This window comes from Prionailurus viverrinus, chromosome A3, assembly GCF_022837055.1.
Source record: "Prionailurus viverrinus isolate Anna chromosome A3, UM_Priviv_1.0, whole genome shotgun sequence".
Lineage (NCBI taxonomy): Eukaryota > Metazoa > Chordata > Mammalia > Carnivora > Felidae > Prionailurus > Prionailurus viverrinus.
In genome coordinates, this window is record NC_062563.1 from 21270659 (window position 1) to 21293075 (window position 22417).

At 40.5% G+C, this 22417-nt stretch overlaps 1 protein-coding gene across 3 annotated transcripts in view; it reads right to left on the reverse strand.

The window, feature by feature from the left end:
• The window catches only part of RALGAPB (Ral GTPase activating protein non-catalytic subunit beta), an 89010-nt gene that overhangs the window by 13819 nt on the left and 52774 nt on the right, over positions 1-22417 (reverse strand). For all 3 annotated transcript variants that reach the window (XM_047851840.1, XM_047851838.1, XM_047851839.1), the window contains exons 19-25: positions 17141-17328; positions 14518-14624; positions 12790-12942; positions 10346-10555; positions 6042-6200; positions 2026-2191; positions 588-710 (exon numbers count right to left, since the gene is read on the reverse strand). In XM_047851840.1, the coding sequence (XP_047707796.1) occupies positions 588-710; positions 2026-2191; positions 6042-6200; positions 10346-10555; positions 12790-12942; positions 14518-14624; positions 17141-17328 (1106 nt within the window). The remainder of the gene's footprint in view (positions 1-587; positions 711-2025; positions 2192-6041; positions 6201-10345; positions 10556-12789; positions 12943-14517; positions 14625-17140; positions 17329-22417) is intronic.

Genomic DNA, 22417 nt, shown 5'->3' on the forward strand with positions numbered 1-22417 from the left:
TATTGCCTGGTCAGGCACAAAGAAGGGGGCTTAATTTGCAAGAAGCAAAGGTCCTAGGCAAGATAAGACTACGGATTCAGACTGAGAAGTCATAATCACTCCTGATCGTTAAGAAGAACAGGCTTAATTGCCACCTTTTCTAGGCTGTGGAGTTTCTCCCACTTGGTGTCAGATCAGCCAAATGCTATCACGAGAGCCCTCCAACTGTAGGATTCTCTGGCCATATAAGGCTGTTACATGAAACAGGCAAGTAAGTGGGGGCTCATTCATAACGATGCCAGAGAAAGAAATGAATAAACTGGAAAACAAGCCTTCTATGTATTGATTAAAGAAAGACCAAAAAAAATGGGTTGCAGTTCGTTTAAGATTACTATGAGAGGGTCAGTCTGCCTGTCTTTAACTGGTGTCCTTAAGAAAGTTAAGAGGAGCTAACATCCTATACCTCTGCATAATCTAAAAGCTATCATGCCTTAGAAGCTGAACAATGATGACCTCAGATGACTTAGATGACTTCAGAATCTCTCCCAATGCACAAACCAGTGAATACAAAAATAGATTTTAAAACACCAAACAAAAAATGTTCTTACTTAAGGATTCCACAGGAGAAGGAACTACAAAAGCTATTTCCGTAAGGGCATCGGCATAATACAGCACCTTCTTCTGTCCATTGAAAATGCTAGCCCCAATGTCTTCAGAGGAAATCACTTCATCTAGGAATGAGAAACACTACATTACTGCTCTAAACAGTGGGGAAAATCAGTTTTATCCTACTTCATGAAATTTTAAATGGTCAAATAAAGTGGTAATCAATAGAAGGCATGTTTCCAGCAAGAACCAATTAGTGTATAAGAACAAGACTATAAATATTCATTAAATGTCTTTACACTAACTTTAAATAATAAAACCTTAATTTCACAGTTTCTGAAAGTATTCTAAATTAGGCCACTTCTGATTAGCAGACATGAACTCATCTGTATGGAGCAGATTATGAAAACAGTCTCGTGGGAAGAACTAATAATCCAAAGGAAGAAGACCACCACAGACCTCTGAAAGGAGTTAGGGCAGGTGTCTGTGACTTTTACACTCTTGCTTTCAAGGCATTTCTGTCCCTGGTCTCTCTCTACTGCTCCTCAGCTCTGCTTCTGCTCTCCCTTCCCCAATCGTCAGTGACAGAATGTAAAATGCACAGGCAGTTAAGCCAACAAGAATGAATTAACGAAAGTAACATTCCTGAGAGCTAGTATAGTGCTCAATTAAAATGAACACAATGGGGGTGCCTGGTGGCTCAGTCAGTTAAGCATCCGAATCTTTTTCTTTTTTTTTTTTAATGTTTATTTATTTTTGAGAGAGAGAGAAACAGAGCGTCAGTGGGGGAGGGGCAGAGAGAGAGGGAGACACAGAATCCAAAGCAGGCCCCAGGCTCTGAGCTGTCAGCACAGAGCCCAACTCAGGGTTTGAATTCATGAGCCATGAGATCATGACCTGAGCTGAAGGTTGGATGCTTAACCAACTGAGCCATCCAGGTGCCCTGAAGTATTCAACTCTTGATTTTGACTCAGGTCATGATCTCACAGTTCATGGGATCAAGCCCCATGTCAGGCTCTGTGCTGACAGCATAGAGCTTGTTTGGGATTCTCTCTTTCTCTGCCCCTCCCAAAATAAATAAACATTAAAAAAAAAAAAAATGAACACAATGTCCTACCGGTAATACATAAAAGGCCACCAACAAAAAACTGGGAAGAGGAAATAAATGAACAAGTGGCTCTCAGGAAAGAAATAAAAATATGGAAAAATGCTAAAACTCAATCATCATTAAAAACAGAAAATTTCTCACCTAACAATATACAAACTACTGTTCAGTGACCTCTTATGAGGACTAGAATTAGGGGAAGCAAACTTTTCCTTCATATACCTCTGGTTTCTTTCTTTCTTTCTTTTTATAATAAGACTACAAACTTCTAGTGAAGGGGGAGAAATCAAGGATAACAAAACAAGAAAAAACACATGACCGTTACGGGTTTTTACCTTGTTCAGGTCCTTCACCATCATCACAACTGTTAATAGACCAACTGGTGGAAACATGCCCAGTCCAACCGGGGTGTCTGCCCACATCTACCGACCAACCAAGGGAGAGCAAAAATTCTAGGAAATGTGGCTGAACATTTCTGGAAGATTCCACATTCTTTAAAATCTGAAATACATACCAATCATCAGCTACAATGAAGGAAACAAAAGAGCACATCAAAATAAACCTCCATAAAAATCGGTTAGCTTTGAAGTGCCTGACAAATCAAATCTAAGTTCAGAATAAACTTGGGAATTCATCACTATAGTTAAAAATGATGCTTCTAGTTAAGACAGATTTGCATTCAAATCCTGGCTGGGCCTTGGGAGAGTCCCTTAACCTCACTGTTTCAGTTTCTTCATCTATAAGGTAGGGATGCTAATGATGGCTGAGAAGATTGAGATAATGCGAGTAAAGCCCTTAGCTCCCTCTCCAGCTAAACAATTACTGAGCCAGACACGTTTACTCAAAGTAAATAAAAAGTGCTATGTCCCTGTCTTCACAGAGTTTACTGTCTGGTTCGTGAGCTACATTACATAGGTATGTGATTATTTTATTACAAATCATGACAAACAATATAAAAAGTACAAATCTATTAAATAGCCCATGAAGATTAGGTATAATTAACAAACAAGCATGAAAACATCCTCCTCTTAGTCCTAAGAAGAGAATGAAGCCATTCCAGAAAACAATAAGTGACCAGAAGGTTCTCCCCTCTTCGCTAAATACTAGTTTAATACCTTCTTACTGGCCTCAAGAAGAAAAGTACTTGTTCTACAACAGTGGTGCTCACAGGCATGTTTTCACTCGCCAGGGGGCAGCTGCAATGTCTGAAGACATTTTTGTTATCACAACTTGTGGGGTGCTACTGGTATTTATTGAGTAGAAGCCAAAGATGCTGCTAAATGTCTGATTTATAGGACAGCTCCCCTAACAAAGAACTATGTGGCCCAAAATAGCAATAGTGCTGCTGTTGAAAACCCTATGCTAAAGGAAGGAAAGCAAGAAATCCTCTAGAAATTATAAATGAAAAGCCAGGCGGGGGCATGTATCAAAATCACTCGGGGAATATTTTTTTTTGAACATTTCATTAAACCTTTGGTTTAATAATATTTATAGAGGAGTCTGGGGGCTCAGTTGGTTAAGTGCCGGACTCTTGATTTCGGCTCAGGTCATGACCTCACAGTTTGGTTTGGGAGTTCGAGCCTCATATTGGGCTCTGCACGGACAGAGTCTGCTTAGGATTCTCTCTCTTCCTCCATCTCTGCTCCTCCCCACCCACGCTGTGTCTCTATCAAAACGAATAAATAAATGAACATTTAAGAAAATAATATTTTTAGAACATTTAACTTTAATTTTGTATTAAACATTATTCCTGTGTGAGCATAAATGACTAAAATTATTAATTCATTTATTTGATCTATCGTTCTTAATCTAAGATCATTCAACTCATAATTTAATACCTATAATTGAATATTAAAAGTATGAACATATGAACTATGTATATAAAACACAAATCATACAACAGAAAAGCAAAAAGCTTAAGAATCACATGACACTGAACACATCAACAGGTATCACTATTTATAGCACTCAAAATCAGCATATAGAGATTTGAACCATCCTTTAATCAGAGACAGGTGAGCTGACACGGATTCTATAGGAGCAGGGATACATAAATCTGTCACCTGCGGAATTTCTTAAACATAAGTTTCTTCTTAGAGCACTGTGGACCTCCTACATCAGCATCAGCAGAGGTGGGATCCTGGAATCACTATTTTTAAAAGCTCCCGAATGTGGTATATCAATGCTAATCTATGTCAAGACCATACAGAGGCCCGATCAAGTCAAAATATGCATTGTTACATCTATTACTTGTCAATCCACTGGGCAAAAAATCGCCAGCCAGGTCATCTTCTCTTAAATGCCCTCGATAGAAGTACACCTATTTAGTTCACCCATAGCCCTTCATATTCACAGAAGTGCCAGGAAATTGATTTGACAACCACTTCCTGTTTTCTTCCAATTAAAATTTTTATTCAGAGGGACGCCTGGGTGGCTCAGTCAGTTGAGCATCCGACTTCGGCTCAGGTCATGATCTCACAGCTCGTGAGTTTGAGCCCCATGTCGGGCTCTATGCTGACAGCTCGGAGCCTGGAGCCTGCTTCAGATTCTATGTCTCCCTCTCTCTCTACCCCTAACCCACTTGCATTCTGTCTCTGTCTCTCTCAAAAATAAACATACATTTAAAAAAAATTTTTTTTAATTTTTATTCAGAAGTGAAACTTAAGTAAACAATTTCTGAAAAGTTAGTCAAGATGCAATACATGAGTCAAATCAACCTGCAGGCCACTGGCTGGCAGCTAGAAATTAATCTAAATCTACCCTGTGGCCAGGGAAGGCAGGGTTCAGACATTCTCTAGGAGGCCGCAGAGAATGTGCACTGTTCCAATCATTCTCAGCTCCTAGAAAGCTAAGGAAACTGAATTAGTTGAAGAGTTACCTCAACAGCAATGGTTTGTGTCTTCTTTTACAGGAAAGAGAAAAATGGCCCTATTATTCTCCTATGAACCATGCAGCAGACTTCTTCCAAACAAGTTCCTAACCCCTTCAATCCCATTCTGAGGTTCTTTCAAAAGTCTCACCTCTGCCTACCGTAAGCCCACATTCTCCCAAGTTCCAAGTATACTGGACTCTGCAATTTTCTGAAGATGGAATTCTCTTTTACCTCCGGGGCCGTTACACATGCTACTACTTTGTTAGTAACAGCCTGCCTTTTTATCTACAGTCAACATAACCTCAAGTATCAGCTAAAATGTCTTTTCCTCCAGGACACGTTCTTAAAATGAGGTTAGGTTTTCCTGTTTATGGCTCCTACACCATGCTTCTAATTAGCACACTTCACTACGGTTATTTACGTAATCATCTGTCTTCCCCCTTAGACAGTAGTTCTGGGACGTCAGAAACCTTGTAGATCTTGCTTACTACTATAACCCTGGCACCTGACAGTGGACACTTAATAAATATTTATTGAATCAATAACCTGAAATGAGAAGAACTTTCTCACAAATCAATCTCATTTTCTAGTAGCTCACTAATAATTTGAAATAGTGCTTCTAATATAAATCAACATTTTGTGACTTTGGTAAATTTCTTAAGGTGTGTCCAATTTGATCAGCTAACAGTCTTATAAGGATTACAGTAAAATTCCAAAATCATGTAGTCCTAGTGTCCTACACATCTAATACTGTATTTGATAAATCTTCCTTTAGCTTCTTCCTAGTCAAAAGCTGGCAACTGCCAGCCTGTTCCATGTTTCCACTATTCATTTCCAATAGACACTTCAAATCTCTTGTCACTTACTCTCAGTTTTCCATTTTCCCACCTTGTATTTTTCTTCATCCTTTTCCTAGTCTCTTTGATACATGCATCCAATGTAAGTCTTTTATTTAACTTAGGTTTTACTTACATCTTCCGCTTTGATCTCTTACTTTATCTCGGGTGTTCTTTTCCCCACTGTACATTACCATGCCCCAACTGACATTACGTGCTTGTGAACTTACCTCGCAGGTGAGCTCCTCAAGAGGAAAGACTGTTACTCACTTCAATACCCTGGCATGGTGCGTCACACAGAAGATGTTCAGCAAGTATTTGTTGCTGCTGTTCTACTCTTAAGCAACTGGGCCTAGCTTTAATTTGTTTGTGGCTAATCTTCTGTATTTCAGTTTCTTTTGTCCTATCAATCTGAATTCCTTAAGGGGGAGAAAGACATACTATGGCTCCTCTCCGATTACAATTTTTTAAGAGTCAAAGGACTCAGGACTCTGAGCAACACGATTTTCATTAATTCCATTTCTGAACTGGTTCACAACAAGTCTTTAAGCATCAATAGTAACCAATCTCCTACTATGGATAAGCACAAGGCAAGTAGTTATTTACAGCATAAAAAAATTACCCACAAATTCAGAAATCTTACCTCCTGGTTTGTTTTCTGACCTGGTTTCATATAGAAAATAAAAACTGTGTCAAAGGGACGACACGGCAAGAGATCCAGATACCCAATGTCATCAAAAAATCCAGGTATCGTGGAGTCAAGTGCAATAAGGTGAGGAGGTAGGCGACTATTTGCAGGTTCCTACCACCAAAGGAAGAAAGGAGAAAGGAAAAATTATTATCCCTTTTCACTATTCTAATTATAAAAGCAATACCTGCTCATAGTTGATAAACATTAAGTTAAAAAATTATTTAAAAATTTTAAAGTAGCAGGAATAAGTACAACCATAATCCTAAAGAAACTATTTAGAATTCTTTTGTACTTCTTTCCAATGCTTTTGTCTTTTTTTGTTAAAAACAACTGCAATCATACTATGTATATAGTTTTCGATCCTATTTTCTCTGTAATATATCATGCTGTCTAGAAAAAATTTTTAATGCATTTTTTTTCCTCATTTTATTGCTGGTGGAAATGCAAAATGGTACAGCCACTGTGGAAGACCGTTTGGTGGTTTCTTGCAAAGCCAAACATAGTTTCACCACACAACACAGCAATGACACACGTTGGTATTTATCCAAATGAACTAAAAACTTATGTCTAGCAAACGTCTGTACACAAACATTTGTAGCAGCTTTATTTATAATTGTCAAAAATTAGAAGCAACCAAGATATCTTTCTGTAAGCGAATGGATAAACTACGATACATCCACACAATGGAATATTACTTGGCAAAAAAATGAAATGAGCCATCAAGTCATAAGAAGACATGGAGAAACCTTAAATGCATATTGCTAAGTGAAAGAAGCCAACCTGGAAAGGCTACCTACTGTATGGTTCTAACTATATGATGTTCTGGAAAAGGCAAAACTGTGGAGACAGTAAAGAAATCAGTGGTTGACAGGGGTTGAGGGAAGCAGGGAGGGGAGGATGGTGAGAGGCAGGGTACGGTGGATTCTTAGGGCATACTGTAATGGTGGGTACACACTATAACATTTGTCAAAACCTGTGCAATTGTCCAACACAGAGTGAACTCTACTGTAAACTACGGACTTTAGTTAATAATGCACAGATACTGGCGCATCAATTTCAACAAATATACCACACCAATGCCAAATGTTAATAACAGGGAGAAACTGGGGAGGAGAGGGACAGTTGGGGTATGTAGGAGCTCTCTGTCCTTTCTACTCAACTGTTCCGCAAACCTAAAACCGCTCTACTAAATAAAGTCTACTAACTTTTTAAATTAAATTTTTTTGTTTCCCCCCCTAATCCCTTTTCTTCTTGGAGATCTTGACCTTGCCCAAGGTTTTGTCATCCACGGTTATTTTTCAGGAACGCATCCCCCAGAATGGCAAAGATCACTCCTTTCTACATTAGCAAGGACGGTGAGCCTGGTCTTCTTGTCTATACCACAACACTTCTAGCAAGGGCTGGGGCAACACCCTGTAACCAAGGACACTATTAATATTTCTGTAGTCAAACAGAAGTGTATTCACACCACGTGAAATAATTAAAGACTACAAATAGCCATGTTGTCAATTCAGGCCAGATTTTGCTACTTAAATGGATTTGCTACAAACATACAAAAAAACCTTCTGGTTTTCACTGTTACTTTACTCTGAAATCTTATATAAGGAACCGTGAACCTGTAGCATGTGGCAAAGCCTTCCAATTTTTCTTTTTTTGAAGCTATCTCATCAGTTTGTTCTTTTAGATGATCTTCTAATGCAGCAACATAACATACACGCATTTTGCATCTCTTACTAATTTTTTAAAGTTTTTCCCTGAAGATCTTGTACACCATTTGGGTAACTTTCATCCATATCACAACTGTAAACAGAGTACTTTTGTACTACAGTTTTAACTGGGTATTATAGCAACAGTCATTGATTTTTGTACTTTTCTGTGTCGTGATCTCAAACTCTATTTTAAACGTTTTATTGATTCCTTAGTGATTGTCTAATGGAAGTCATATTACCTGTAAACTGTCTTCTTTCCAATAGTTTTTACTTATTTCGTTTAGTATTTCACTGACTTACTCGGTTTTGATATTGTTCTATAGCTACGTAAGATGTTGCTGCAGGGGGAAACCTCCCTGTACATTTTTGGGGGCAACTTTCTGTTAACCTGTGACTATGGTAAAATAAAAAATTTTCTGGACTAAAAAATTCTCAGTATTCAATAGTTGTCAAAATAGATATCCTCTGCCTCTGATTTTAACAAAGGGTGCTTCTAATTTCTCATAGGCTGCCATTTACAGATCTACACTACTAGTCCTGGTTTAGTTTTTGTTTGTTTTTGAAAATCCTAATGAATACTGTCCTACTGAATATTGACTTGTTTTATTTATTGACCTAATAGGATCAAATTATTTTCTTAATAGCTTCACTATACTAATATTTCCCAGTAATAACTACGTCTCCTTGAGTCTGTAGGATAAACCTTACGTGGTTGTGGAAGGTAATCTGCTTGATACGCTGTTGAATTCAGTTTTACTAGCACTCTCCTTAATACTTCTACACATATATGCGTAAGTAAGATTAGTTTACAGCTTTTTTGTATGTGTGTGCTGTCAAGTTTAAGTTATTAGAGTTATAGGCTAAGATTCATAAAACATACCAGGTAACTTTCTTTTTCCTATGTCCTGACACAGATAAGAAAGCATGAGAATTATTTTCTTGACAGCTTAAGACATCAACTAGAATAGATAATATGAATGGAAAATTAGAACTTCAAGACAGTGCCATCAGGGTTCTTACCTCCTTTTAGTCCACAGAATGTAATAATTTTCTTCTAGTATATTCTTATTTACTGCTTCTACTCTGTTCAATTTTCTCCATTAGGAATATCACTAATCATTTGCAGGTTGTATCTTTGTTCCTTGCCTTCCATATTTGCCACTGTATTTCTCATTATTTTCCTCTCTCTTCTCTTTTCTTCTGCATTTTAAAAGTTTTTAATGTTCATACTCCCCATCACCAACTCACTTTTCTACAACACAGAATGTTTCCCATCTACGTGCTGAAATCCAAAATCAGCAACGTTGTCCCTGCTTTCCTAAAAAGTTACACGGCCTTCAACCAAGTAGCTGCTAGGGAGTGAGGGCAGGGGACAACTTGTGCAATAAGCAATCTCTTGCCTGGCAATCTTGAGCTGTGTTTTTCAAAACAAAGAGGCCTTAGTACTAACCCCAACTCCACCTCAGGTGAGCTATTTCACATTTTTGAGCCTGTTTCCATAGTTGCAAAGTAGGGACAGTACCACTTTCCTTGTAAAACCGTTTTAAGGATAATGGAATTAAGAATAATGGCAATATTGGGGCGCCTGGCTGGCTTAGTTGATAGAGAATGTGACTCTTGACTCTTGATCTCAGGGCTGTGAATTCGAGCCTCGTGTTGGGTGTGAAGCCTACTTTAAAAAAAAAAAAAGGAGAAGGAGAAGCAGGAGGAGAGGGAGGAGCAGGAGAGGGAGGAGGAGGAGAGGGAGGAGCAGGAGAGGGAGGAGGAGGAGGAGAGGGAGAAGGAGAGGGAGAAGGAGAGGGAGGAGGAGGAGAGGGGGGAGGAGGAGAAGGGGGAGGAGAAGAGAAAGAGGAAGAGGAAGAGGAAGAGGAAGAGGAAGAGGAAGAGGAAGAAGAAGAAGAAGAAGAAGAAGAAGAAGAAGAAGAAGAAGGGCGATATTTACCTTACAGGCTGGCTTTGGCTTTGTGCTAAGTACAACATGAAGCATCTTACACAACCACAATGAGACAGGCACTTTTATCATCTCCGTTTTATAGACGAGGAACTAAGACTTGGAAAAGCTGGGCAACTGCCCATGACCACGCAGCTGGCAAGCAATCTAACCAGTCTGATGGCAGAACCTGTACAACTTAAGTTCCTGGCTCACAAATACTTGTTATTTTTTAAAAGCGGCGTGAAAGAGCAGAGTCCGTTCTAGCCCATACCTTTAGTAATAAACGTTGACAGGGGAAGATTTTTAACATTCTTTTCCTCATTACCTGTAGATTTCATTTATATATGTGACACGGGTCGCACATTACTCAGGAAATTTCAGAGCTGGATGTATTATCAAAGCAGCCCCCTCAGTCAGAACTCTGGAAGGATTCATGGGATACACATTCTGGGACTTGTATAGTAAAAACTACATACAGCACCACAGAATTTCATTTACTTACATGCAGAGTAACATTTATTTAATTCCTCCTATCCTCACTAAAATGTTTTAGCAATAATCGACTCAGTGTTAATCTATGAATATATTTACTCATAGAAGTTTAGGAAAATTACCTTCAATGCTTCTAAGGACAAAAATCCAAAGTGCGAAAGGAAGAGGCGTGCCGTTTGGAATTCCTGGGCAGGAGGTGGAGGCTTACAATCTGTAATCGGATCAGGGAAACTTCTCTTCTGCAATTCTTCCTCACTTTGCTGTTCAAGGTGCGTTTCGTAAGCAATCTGCTGAGCCATGCCATTCCTTAATTTTTCATGTCTCTCTTCTAACTGAAATAAACCAAGTTTTTCACTTTTTTTTGGAGCTACCATAAAAGTAATCGGATTAATCTTAATTTAAAAGTGAAAACAAAGGTTTAAGCAACAAAGGCAATGAAATACTTTTCAGTGATCAACATTGAATTTTAATTCAATAGAGTACGCAACCAAGCAAACACGGTTTCAAAGTTGCAACAAATACCAAAAAAACTCCCCTATAGCCTCAGAAATTATGTCCTTCAGCTCCTCGCTGTAAATGAAATCATTCTGTTTCTGCTTCCCCTCAAACAGGCAAGAAAGGGGGCAGCGCTGTTGCTGTCACCCCCTCTTACAGATCCCTGTCCACCTTAGTCCTGCAGTGGCGGCCCCCTCATGTTTTAAAGTCTTCGTCCATATGGATTACCCCACCCTCCTCTGAGATGCTCCCTGACACCGCTGCCTCCCTTCCCATCAATCCGAGTTTAAACTCCTCTCTGACGGGCAATGCTCCTTCCAACAACCTAGCTTGTATTTCCACCACCTCTTGTCAACCTTCACAACTTTGGCCATCCATAAGCACACTTTGTACCTCAGCCATGCTGTACTTTAAAGAGCTAGAATTCTGAAATTCCCTTCTCCAACCATAAGCCTCCTTCCTGCAGCTCTCCCACACCTTCACTCCCTGAGCTGTGCTTTTTCATCACTGTGAGCATTCAATCCCTTCTCCCGTTTTCCCAGGCCATTAGCATCCTGGCTTCATCTACCTCCCACCCAAGCCTAAATCCCAAATCAAACATCTTAATACCCTCTTCTAAACATATAAATGGCTGTCTTGTTTCTTACTCTTCCACATTCTTACCTCTATCAATCTCCACACCACTCCAATTTTTTGCTTATGCCTCCAGATCCCAAGGACTTCTGAGTAAAGTCAGCAGAGTGAGTTAAGTAATTTCACTACAGACGATGCTACTTAACCTGGGCTGGGCTGCCTGGCAATTTTAAGAGCCATCTTTTATTCCTTATATCACTGCTGAGAACTAAAATTAAAATTTACAGAAGCTCCTTCATTTTCCCTCCTTTTCACCTTTAAATGTCTCTGAACCTCCACCTGCTATCTCCTTCTCTCCCGTCTTGCCAGAAATACCGCTTTCCTAGACACAGTCACATTGAGACTCTTGACCCTACTGCCTCCAGGGCTTTACTCTATTACTTATAATGTTCCCAGCCCATCTTCCAGTGGTAGCAGACATAGGCCCTTCTCCACTGCTTCCTTCCTTTCCACCTCTAAACATGTTCACATTCCCCCCATCCGTGAGTTTCAAAAAAAAAAGAAAGAAAAAAGAAAAGTAAAAACTAGCCTTGCCTTGCCTTAGCTAGGCCATTTCCTCATGCTATCATCCACTCTGTATACTCTCCTTAACTACTAACAGTGTAGTTTATGTTCACTGTGTCTCAGTAACCATTCACCACGCAGACCTCTATACTCTGTCCCCAACTTTAACACTTCTTTGGACATGCTCTCAAAGGTCACCTGCACATTCATGCCAAAATCCAGGGGCCCCTGCTCAGGGCACCTTCTCCCTGAGCTCTCTGGCTGGTATAAGCAGCCTCCATTCCTGCCCTTCTGTTCTCTCATGCCCTGACAGACTTCTGTCCCCACTTCTTAAAATTCTTTTCCTTTGACCTAAGATACCAATTACTTAATATAACTGTCTAAATTAATCTAAAATCACATAAATTTTTTCCTGTCCTCCCAAACCTGCCCTTTTCCTACCGAATCCATATTTCTGTAAATAGCACTGATATCTCCTTTGTCACTGAGGTTTGGAATCTAAGTTCTTCAGCTCTTTTCCTTCCCTCATCAATCAAAGACTGCTTGGCTCTGCCTCCACCATACATTCCATCTGCTTCAACTTCCGCTATCAGTCAGCTAGCTAGTCCTTCTTCTCCCCTGCCTGGACTGTCATCAAAGTCTCTAAATTGGGTCTCCCTTCTCCAATAGCCTTCACTGCAGTCTGATCATGGCCCCATCCTGTGGACGCCTACCATAGGCCAGCCCAGACAGCCCGGTGACTCCTAAGAGAGTCCAGGTCCTTTCAATCGGCCACAAACTACACCTGTCTTACTACATGGTAACCTGGATGACAGAGATCTAGGTCATCTTAGGAATCATCTCCAATAACACCAAAAAAACCAGTGTCTAGACCGTGGCGGTTGTTCAAGAATGTTTATAGTCATTCGCTTAACAACAGCTGACAATATCTTACTTCTTCAGTGACAATTTCATGCAAATCTGGAATGCTCAGATCTGCTTTCACAAAAGGAATCTTATCCACCTCTTCAGGAAATGGTCGATGTTTGACGGTATATTTAAATCCAACATCATTTTTAGGAATTGGACGAGGTTCAGGTACAAAAAGCTGTTAAAATAAAACAGATAATGTTATGCGTATTACATTTGGTGCCATCTGTAATGACGTGTATTTCCCTGGTCTCTTAGATGCCTGTTTCGCTGGCACTCAGTGAGGATCTGCAAATACCACTGCTAACACTAACGGTAAATAGCTTGCATACCAGTGTACTCTTTCACTTTTATAAAAATGTTCATCAACTGAGATTTTCTGACTGACAAATGGGCTGTATACCTCTAACTGCCCCAGGCCTGACTCTCTCTTAATAAGTGGTAAACCAATGGATGAGACAGTTCAGGGATCAAGGCTCAAACTTCCCTCTGTCCCAAGAGTTCTCAAATCACCCCATATAACAAAGTGTAAGTTTACGTCCTCTGGGCCTCTCTAGACAGTGAGTTCAACTGAACACCAAATCTAGATCCTAATGGCTCCGAATCCCTCCAAATTGTAATACGTATTAAAATGTGTATTAGCTGTGCAGCTTCTGTTTTCACATCTGAAAAGTGGAAATCATCCATCATAAGGCTGTGGTAATGATGAAATAAAAATGTATACGGTACACATTAAAGCACCTATAAGTTTTAGTTCCTGTCTTGATCTCCTCCTTCCTCCCGTCTTGGATGCTGACCCAGTGGCCTACAGTGCCGCTGCCAGAATGTGATCTGCATGATGCACCAAGCGAAAACAGAGGTGTGCTCCTCACAGGGTGACAACACATCCAAAAGCGACACCTAGGATGTTAAATGATTTTAGACCCGTGCTCCAATTTTGTGACTGTCTCTCTTAAATACCGGGGACACTTTATGAAGTGATGTTTTAAAGAATTTTTAGTAACATAAGTAAAAGCACTAAGTGAAAAGAACAGTATACAAAAATGACTCAAATTCTATTTAATGTTATCATGCACAGAAAGGAAAAAAAGATTGCAAGGAAATCTACTAAAATATTAAGAGTGACTACTTCTGGAAAGTGGGAGTACAGATGCTTTACAATTTCTTACTATCTGAATTTTCCAACTTTCTCCCATGAGCAAATTCTACTCACCGAATTACAAATGTTACAAATAAAATAAACTATGCCACCCCAAATAAGATTTAAATTACACAGCATATTTAAAAAAATTACAGAGCACATTACCAACTATACAGGAATAAGTCACATAAAAATAATTTGAAACTAAGTCCCATTATCTGAGAGATCAAGAGTCTGGCCAATTTTTTTTTCATTTATGGCATGTACCTGAGTTTTGTTATATTTAACACTGCATAAAAAAATGAGGCCACAGCTCAGAACAGTAGTTCTTAATCATAAATGGATGTGAGAATCACCTGGAAAGCTTTCTGAAAATACACCTGCTTTGAAGATGTCTTTAAAGAGTAATTCAGTGGATCTGGGAATTACGGGCTCCTAAGATGATTCTGATATGAACCACTGACTGAGACCCTGGCTAGGATCGAAAATATTTATTTTATTAATGAATTTGTTGGAATGTTATTTAACCTTTAAATCATAACACACACATGCGCACTCGCATGCACACACTCGCTCACTCCTAGTCACTTCCCTGTAACTTCTAACGGATACCTTCTGATTTGCTTTTGCTCCTCTGGGTAAAAGGCAAAGTTGTTGTGCCCAAGCAAGTCTTCCAGACATTCCCCGGACCAGCACAGTGACAGAGGGGAAAAAATCATCTAGAATAAAATATTGGTGTAAAAAGTTTTTATTTCAGATGACGACTACTTAAAATACACCTGTTATCAACCATAAAGCCTCTAATAATCAAAGCCCTGGCACAGTGTTTCCCAAACTCTCATCCTTTGTGTACCACCTCTGTGGTTTCTGCCATATTCTCAAACTATAAGTACTTATCTTACTTTCTATCGACCACTTTCTTTTTTAAACTTAAGTCTGTTTCAAAAGGAAATTGTGTGTCTTTACTCTAAATGAAAAACTGAATTTTGGTGTGCCAATAATGTAGTTTTGAACCACGTGTTTAACAATACATAAAATAACGTTCACCAACATGTTGACTAACGTTACCTCACATAAATCCATTTTTGGGAAACAAATACTAGCCAATACTCTTAACTTCCAGTATTGAGAACAACCTAAGTGCAGACAGATGGGTATTTGAAGTGCTGATGTTGCATTCACCCACACCTTATGCACTCGTGTCCGCCACAGGCAGGCACTGCCCCATCCCAGCAGAAGTTCAGGGGAAGGAAATGGGGGGTGGGGGGTGGGGAGAACTCAGGATGGGCTTCCTGAGGGACCCAGGTCCTCCTTCTTAGTCCCTCCTTTTGTCCTGATGTGGAGTTAAACTTTTTCAAACTTTACTTTCTCACTTCTTCTGTTACACTGTTACAATAAACTATTAAAATGTCCTTGTAAATCTATAAAATCCCAATTGTTTGTATTTTTAGTAGACTTCCAATGCAGTGAAATGACTGGGAATGAGAGTACATAGGAGAGTCCTAAAGAATCTCGAAGAGGGCTGACACTTACCCCTCCGGCCAGGAAACCCAGAGGGGACACTGGGATTTTAGACTCCTTAGCAGTTGGCTTGGGAGTAGGAGGCTGAAGGAATCATGAATAATAGGCACAAGCCAGGGAAGAAAGTCAAGCAAGCCCTACGTCTGGAATAGAGAAGAAAGAAGTGCATGCAGGAAAGAGCTGGAATCGGCACTTCTGGAACTGGGCAATGATTAAAGGCCCCATCTATTTGACATTAAAGTCACTGTATCTTACCACCACACAGTGGAAACTTGTGATGGTATTCACAAATCTCTGAATGATAGGGAAATGTCTCACTTTCATTTTATAGATTCATGAGATCCTACTCATATAGCCTCAACAGAATTTGCACGGGACCGTAAGAGTCTGTTCACCTCTGTAAAGGTAACAAGTCTTTACTGGCAAAATCCTATACTGTGCGATAAGGACAATATAAAGGGACAGAATGAGGCTCAGGAAATTTGGACACTAGTCCTAGTCATACCATGTACTTTTCAAATAACCTTGAATAAGTCACAGGCCCTCTCCGAGCCTCTGTTTCTTCACCTGTAAATCAGGGAACTGAACATGAGGTGATTCCCTGGATTCTCTATGCCCCAAAATTCTATAACCGTCACTTTCTCATAAGCATGAGAAGATGCTTCCTTTACATACTGGCTGATTCTGATTACCAACAGGAAAAAAATGTACTTTGGGGCACCTGGGTGGTCAGCTGGTTAAGCATCCGACTCTTGCTTTCGGCTCAGGTTACGATCTCACGGTTCGTGAGTTCGAGCCCTGCGTTAGGCTTTGTGCTGACAGTGCAGAGCCTGCTTGGGATTCTTTCTCTCTCCATCTCTGCCCCATCTCCTGCTGGCTCTCTCTCTCTCAAAATAAATAAATAAACTTAAAAAAATATATACGTACTTTGAGTAGCCTGGGTTGCAGTGGTAATCTACCTTGAGACAGCTTATAATTGAGAGAAAGTTGAGGAGGGAAACAGTGCATGTTGTATCAGTGGAAAATCATCAAAGGGTTTTCATGAGGGCACTGGTATGGTCAGATCCATATTTGAGGAAGAATACAATGGTGGCAGAAAGTAGGATGGAGGGAAGGGTAACACATTTCAGAACAGGAAGGAGAGGGATGAGACCAGGTAGGAAGCAACTGCAATAATCTCAGTAAGAAATAATAAGACCCTACATTTGGATGTATTGGGAGGGAGGCAGAGAAAAAAAAAGATTCAAGAGTCACTGAGCAATTGGACACCAATTATGTAAGGGAGAAACAGGAAGGGGCAGGCCAAGAGGACTCCTCAAATTTCCAGTCTGTTTGGGTGGCACCATTAACTGAAAAAGAACAATGTGGAGTGGGGACCAGGACCAAAGTTCAAGAAGAATAACAGTAATTTTTATACATGGTAAACAAGAGAAAATACCCCATTAAAACAAACTTTTTGTAGAACTACTTTAGTTCTAGTATTTCAGATACATAAAAGAGCCTCTAAAAGAGTCTATTTACTATGTATACTCTATTTTCTGACCCTCTATTTTCCAGTCACTGTAGCTAGAAGACCCTCTGACAAATGCGAAGTTGCTGTGAATCTGCAGTTGTTCCTATAGCTACAGGTCCCTGACCCTGGAAGCAGCCTGCTAGCAGGGAGCTAAAACACGGTGATTTCGCAGTGGAGAAGACCCAAAGTGCTGGAACTTACTCTGTTCATTTCCAAGAGGTTGCTCCAGCATTGCCAGGATGACACTATTATCCAAGACAAAGTACCGGAAACTATGTTTATTTATGGTTGGCAGCCTGGAGTACTTGATCAAAGTGGTCTCATTCACCAGACTACAAGGAGAAGCGGGACCACTGGGTGAAGGAAATGCGCCGAGCAACTGCATAATACTATGGAGAATGCAAAAGATAACAGTTAATCCCCAAAGCAAAATCTTAAGTTTACCTCATGCATCAATGTGCCCTTCTGCTCTTTTAGGTGACCACAGCCACACTTCCTCTTTGCAAGTCAGATTTACTCCCTGGGGCGGATGGCTTGGTGTGCTGTCCTGCCTCCCAAGACTGAAAGATCCATTCCCCCCCCCCCCCCCCCACCCCATGCAGACATGGTGGCCACAGCTTGCAGGTGAGAGTCCCTCTCCAGGACTTGCTCTCAGCCAACAAGAACCAGCTCACCCAGAATCACAGCTTCATCCTGGGACAGCCCACAGCCAGCGAAAGGGCAAGGGCAGTGTGGGCGTCCAAAGCCCCAGCCCCTGGGCCCTAACCGGAGAGAACTCTGAAGGGCTAACCCAGCCCCAGAGCTCTTCGCTGCACCTGCACGCATTCGTCCTTGCCTCTGCTCAGTCCCGCTTCCTTCACCCCCTCTAGGGACTGATCCTAAAAGCATTTTCCAATAAGATTCTTGCAAGGAAATTTCTCTCAGAGCTTCCTACCCAGGGAACCTGACAACCATACTTCCAAATGATGGAGCTCCTAAAGATATATTTAAAAAATGTTCTGTGTTCCAGGTTTCAGGGTTATGCTAGCCAAAGCATTCTAGACCTAGAAAAGGACCCAAAGACCCACCAAACCTCCACTTTTCAGATGAGGAAATTCAGGCTCAGACATGACACGTGATCTTTAAGTAACCAGAAACCAGGGCCTGCTGCCTTCTCACTGTGCGGTCCTGAGTAGACATTATCCTCGTTTTACAGGTAAGACTGGAGGCACTAATAGTACATCTCAAAGAACTACTGTAATTATTAAATTCGAATGTATAAGAAAAAAATGCCTCATAAATTAGAATTCAACTTAACAAGCCTTAACATTCAGAAATGTTTATGTCCATAGAGATTTCTGCATCCATTCAATTAATAACCTCTATATGGCACTCACCATGAGGCACTGGTCTACATACATTCTTTACACACATTCTTTTATTGAGCTATCAAAACAACAGATAAGTACAGATAAGTACATTATTCCCATTTTAAAATGAAACAATTGAAGCACAGAGAGAAAGTCTCTTTTAATGAAAACATAAAAATTTTACCTTGTGGTCCTAATATCACCTGACCCTTCATATGCACTTCATTTGGAAAACGAATACTCGCCAACACCATTTTTGTCATCTCGATCCTTGAGTAGTAGCCTCTCCCTTTCCCTTTCATTCTAGTACCGAAACCCAAATATCTCTGATAATGGAAGGCAACACTGCTCAGCAGATGTTTTCCATCCATTTTCTCTTCTCTTAGGAGAACTGTCCAAAAATTTCAAAGACCAGGAGAATCTGATGGTGAGTTCAAGCCTTTAAGGAATTGTCGAAAACGGGTGAAATACCAGCAGACTAGAAACAGGGAAACTTGACTTTGTTTTTCTAAAATGGGGCAGAGACAGATGTCGCAAAATATACGGACCATGGGAGTTTGTGGTGTTCCATGCAAGATTCACAGACAGTTATCAAATGGGCTGCTGGCAAGGAACAGGTTACTAAGATCAAATCATACCAGCCTAACCACATTTTCTCTTCTTGACAGTGACCAGACTGGAAAGGGGGAGAACTATGTCTGAAATCAAGACATGCAAGTATTTGACAGCATACCAGGATAAACTTACAGACAACATTAAAAAATCCCGGTCAACCTGAATGAAAATCTCTGATAATGTGCTTTGTGAGTCTCTTTTCAATGTTTTCATCAGTGTCTTTGACTAGGACACACAGAACAGGCTCATTGACCAAAAGTTGAGCTGCAGAGTTAATATGGCAGAGGAAAAGTTGGGATCCAAATAATGAGGTAAATCTTACGTGAAGAGATCTCAGGTTTAAATGTAAAGTTCTATAGATACAAATACCCCCAAACAAGGAAGTACAGGATGAGAAAAGCAGACAAAAAATAAACGTGTGAAAGACTCCACTTTTAGTTGACTTGACGCAAACTATCAAGTTCTCAAAAACCCAATGCGGTCGCCGAGTACATTTTAATGAAAATACAATATCCTAGAGAGTGTAAAGATCATCCACCCTCACAGAGAATATTTTACTCAGCAAACCACCTTTAAGAGGTACTTAGTCAAACCCAAACCCACACCATTGAGAGAAGAATGACCAGGACGATAAAGGTACTTGAATCTCTGTCATATGACAAACAGCTTAAGGTACTGGCAGAAACAAATCACCATCTTCATAAGCATTACCTTCAGATGTCATTACTGCCTGGAAAGAGGATTCCACTATCAAAAGTCTGAATTAGAACGAATGGGTGGAAGCTAAAGTGGGAGAGTTCAGCTCAATGTAAACATCGGGTTTTTAAAAATAAAAATGAAACGGGAGCCTTAGGGGTTAGACTATCACCAAATTAGAGGCCGAATAACCTGGAAGGCCTTACGAGTTGCTTAAGCAGAGGGGCTGCCAAAACGACTTGCAAGAGTCCTAATTCTGAATTTGTATAGTACACTAAGGAGAAAACACCCAACTAGCCAGTCTACACTTCATAACTGCCTACTATTCTGAGCACTGTGAGAAGTGTTAAAGAAGGAAATGTGGACTCTACCCAAGTTGGAGAGACGACACTAGCATGTATCAAATATAACCAGATACGATCATGACAGTATAGAATTCCGTGCTGTGCAATCAGGTCTGACTGAGCACAAAAGCACAGAACAGAGTCATCATTCAGAAGCAGAATAACCAAAGAAGGTGCCATGGAGGTAGCTACATTTGATATGAGCACTGAGCAGTGAAGGATGTGACCGAGGGGAAAAGATAGAAGTCCTGAAACCCAGGGAATACACAGAGACAGGTAAGAACATGCCCGGTTCACAGCCACAAATGGCCTGCCAGGTTCTATGATGGCAGAAAGGATGTGCTGAGAAAGATCAGTGTGAGTGGGGACAGGATAAGGAGGGCCTTGACAATCAGACAAGGAGTTCAGACAACATGGCAGGAAACAGATCTATTCAGTTTTCCACCACTCGAGCAGCAAAAAAAAAAAGTGCCCAAGGATGAGTTCAAAAATGGAATGCAAGATGAACAGAAAGGGTGAGATTAAAAACATAGAAATTAGGCAAGAAGTGAGAAGAGTCTAGACTAGGATGCTGAGGTTAGAGGGGACAGAAGAAATACTTCCAAAAATAAAGTCCACTGGACTCAGTCACTGGCTTCACATGGGGAGTGACAGATAAAGCAGAGATAAATCAGGAAAAAAGCTAAAGGTCTGTGTTTGTATAGCCGAAAACCAGCAGTGATACTGACATAAAGCAGTAATTTTGAGGGAACGAAGAGCTCTGGTTTGGGACAGGTTTCATGATGACAGTACCCTTCAGGGCACTCTTCAAGACTGGTAACTGGAAATACCATTTGTGGAGTTGCCAGCAGTGACAGGACAGCTGCAGATAAAACAGATGAGTCACCTAGATAACCACTGGCTAGGCTGCCCAGAAGCATCCCAGGTTCACTCCTCATTTTGAGTACATATCCAATGCTCGCTCTCCGGCATACTCTCCTAGGAATGCCCTACCCAGGCTAGGATTGCAGCAAACTGACTTTTGTATGATACAGAGTTCCCAGTAAGAAATGCTCTCCCCTTTTCTTTCTCTCCATATCCTTCTTACTCTTTCAGGCACACATCAAGGCTCAGTTTTTTCATAAAGCTTTTCAGTCTAGCCCACCTCTCATATGGTCTTCCTTCTGAACTTTTATTATTTCTAGTACTCAACCGTCTGTGTAAGTACGTGCTTAAACAGCTGCATGCCCATTTTTCTGATTTTCTAGCCAAGAGCCAAACCTCCAGAGGTGCACTGGAAGCCCAGTTAGTGCAGTGAGGAGGACTAAAATAAAGCATGCGTGCTTCTAAAAATGTACTAAATGACCAAAGCCCGTGAAGAAGAGAAATAAATCCAACTTGACTGTGCCTGCCCCAAGTTATGAACAGATCACCAAAAAGATTCTGGAATCTTGGTAAGGGCTGATCTACGTACAAATCTGCAAGGAGTCTTCCACCAATGGGTCGAAGCTAAAGTGGGAGAGATTTCGGCTCAATGTAAACATCAAGTTTTTAAAAATAAAAATGAAACTTTTATTAGACTATCACAAAAGTAGAGGCTAACGAAGGCCTACCACTTTATTAAGAAGACCAAGATGAGCCAACCCAGACTGACTGGACATCCTCCTTCCCTCTATTATGTTTTCTGGGTCTTCATCCACACTTACCTTTTCATAGGCTCCATCTTTCCATCTGTATGTGATTCCGATCTTCCCCACTTAACTCTTCCCTTCAGTCCATAATGTGCCTAAAGTGCCTTCCGTCCCTTCTTCCACCGTCCTCACTTACCAGCCAAATGTAAACTCTCTCAGCTCTTTCTGCTATTTCTCTAAGGTTCTGACCTGTCTCTATCCCTTCACAACCAAAATGATTAGAAAAGAAATCTCTTGCCGCCTTCTTAACCACTCTGTATCTAGCCTTTGGTGAAACTTCTTCATCCATCCTGTAGAAGTCAGGTCCAGTGTCATCTTGATTTCCCTCTATCTGGAAGTATTCATTTCCTCCTGCCAGCATGTTATTATACCTCTTCTCTTGCAGCACTTATTCTCCACCTAATATTATAGCTATTGTGTTCATGTCTTATCTGCCCTTTTGGACAAGAAGCTCTTTGAGGATGGTGGCTGAATCTGATTTATCTTTACAATCTTATTATAAGTTCATGAGAGGGAGCTCTTAAGTCCTGACTGAATGAACGTCTAATACATACTATAAATGTAACAGAGTACAGACCACTAAGCGAAGAAGCAGGAGACCACAGGCGGATCCCTTCTCGGGACTCAGACACCAAAGTGAAGAGATAAGTAAGGCTCTCCAAGATCCTTTCTAGCTCTAACATGGTAGGACTTCGATCAATGCCAACTAGCCCAGAAAAATAAGGACCCAAACTCTCAGCCCCACGTCCCTGGCTTCTTTTAAAAGGTCCCCAAGACAAGTTTTTCTTTTCCATTTTTTTCTAG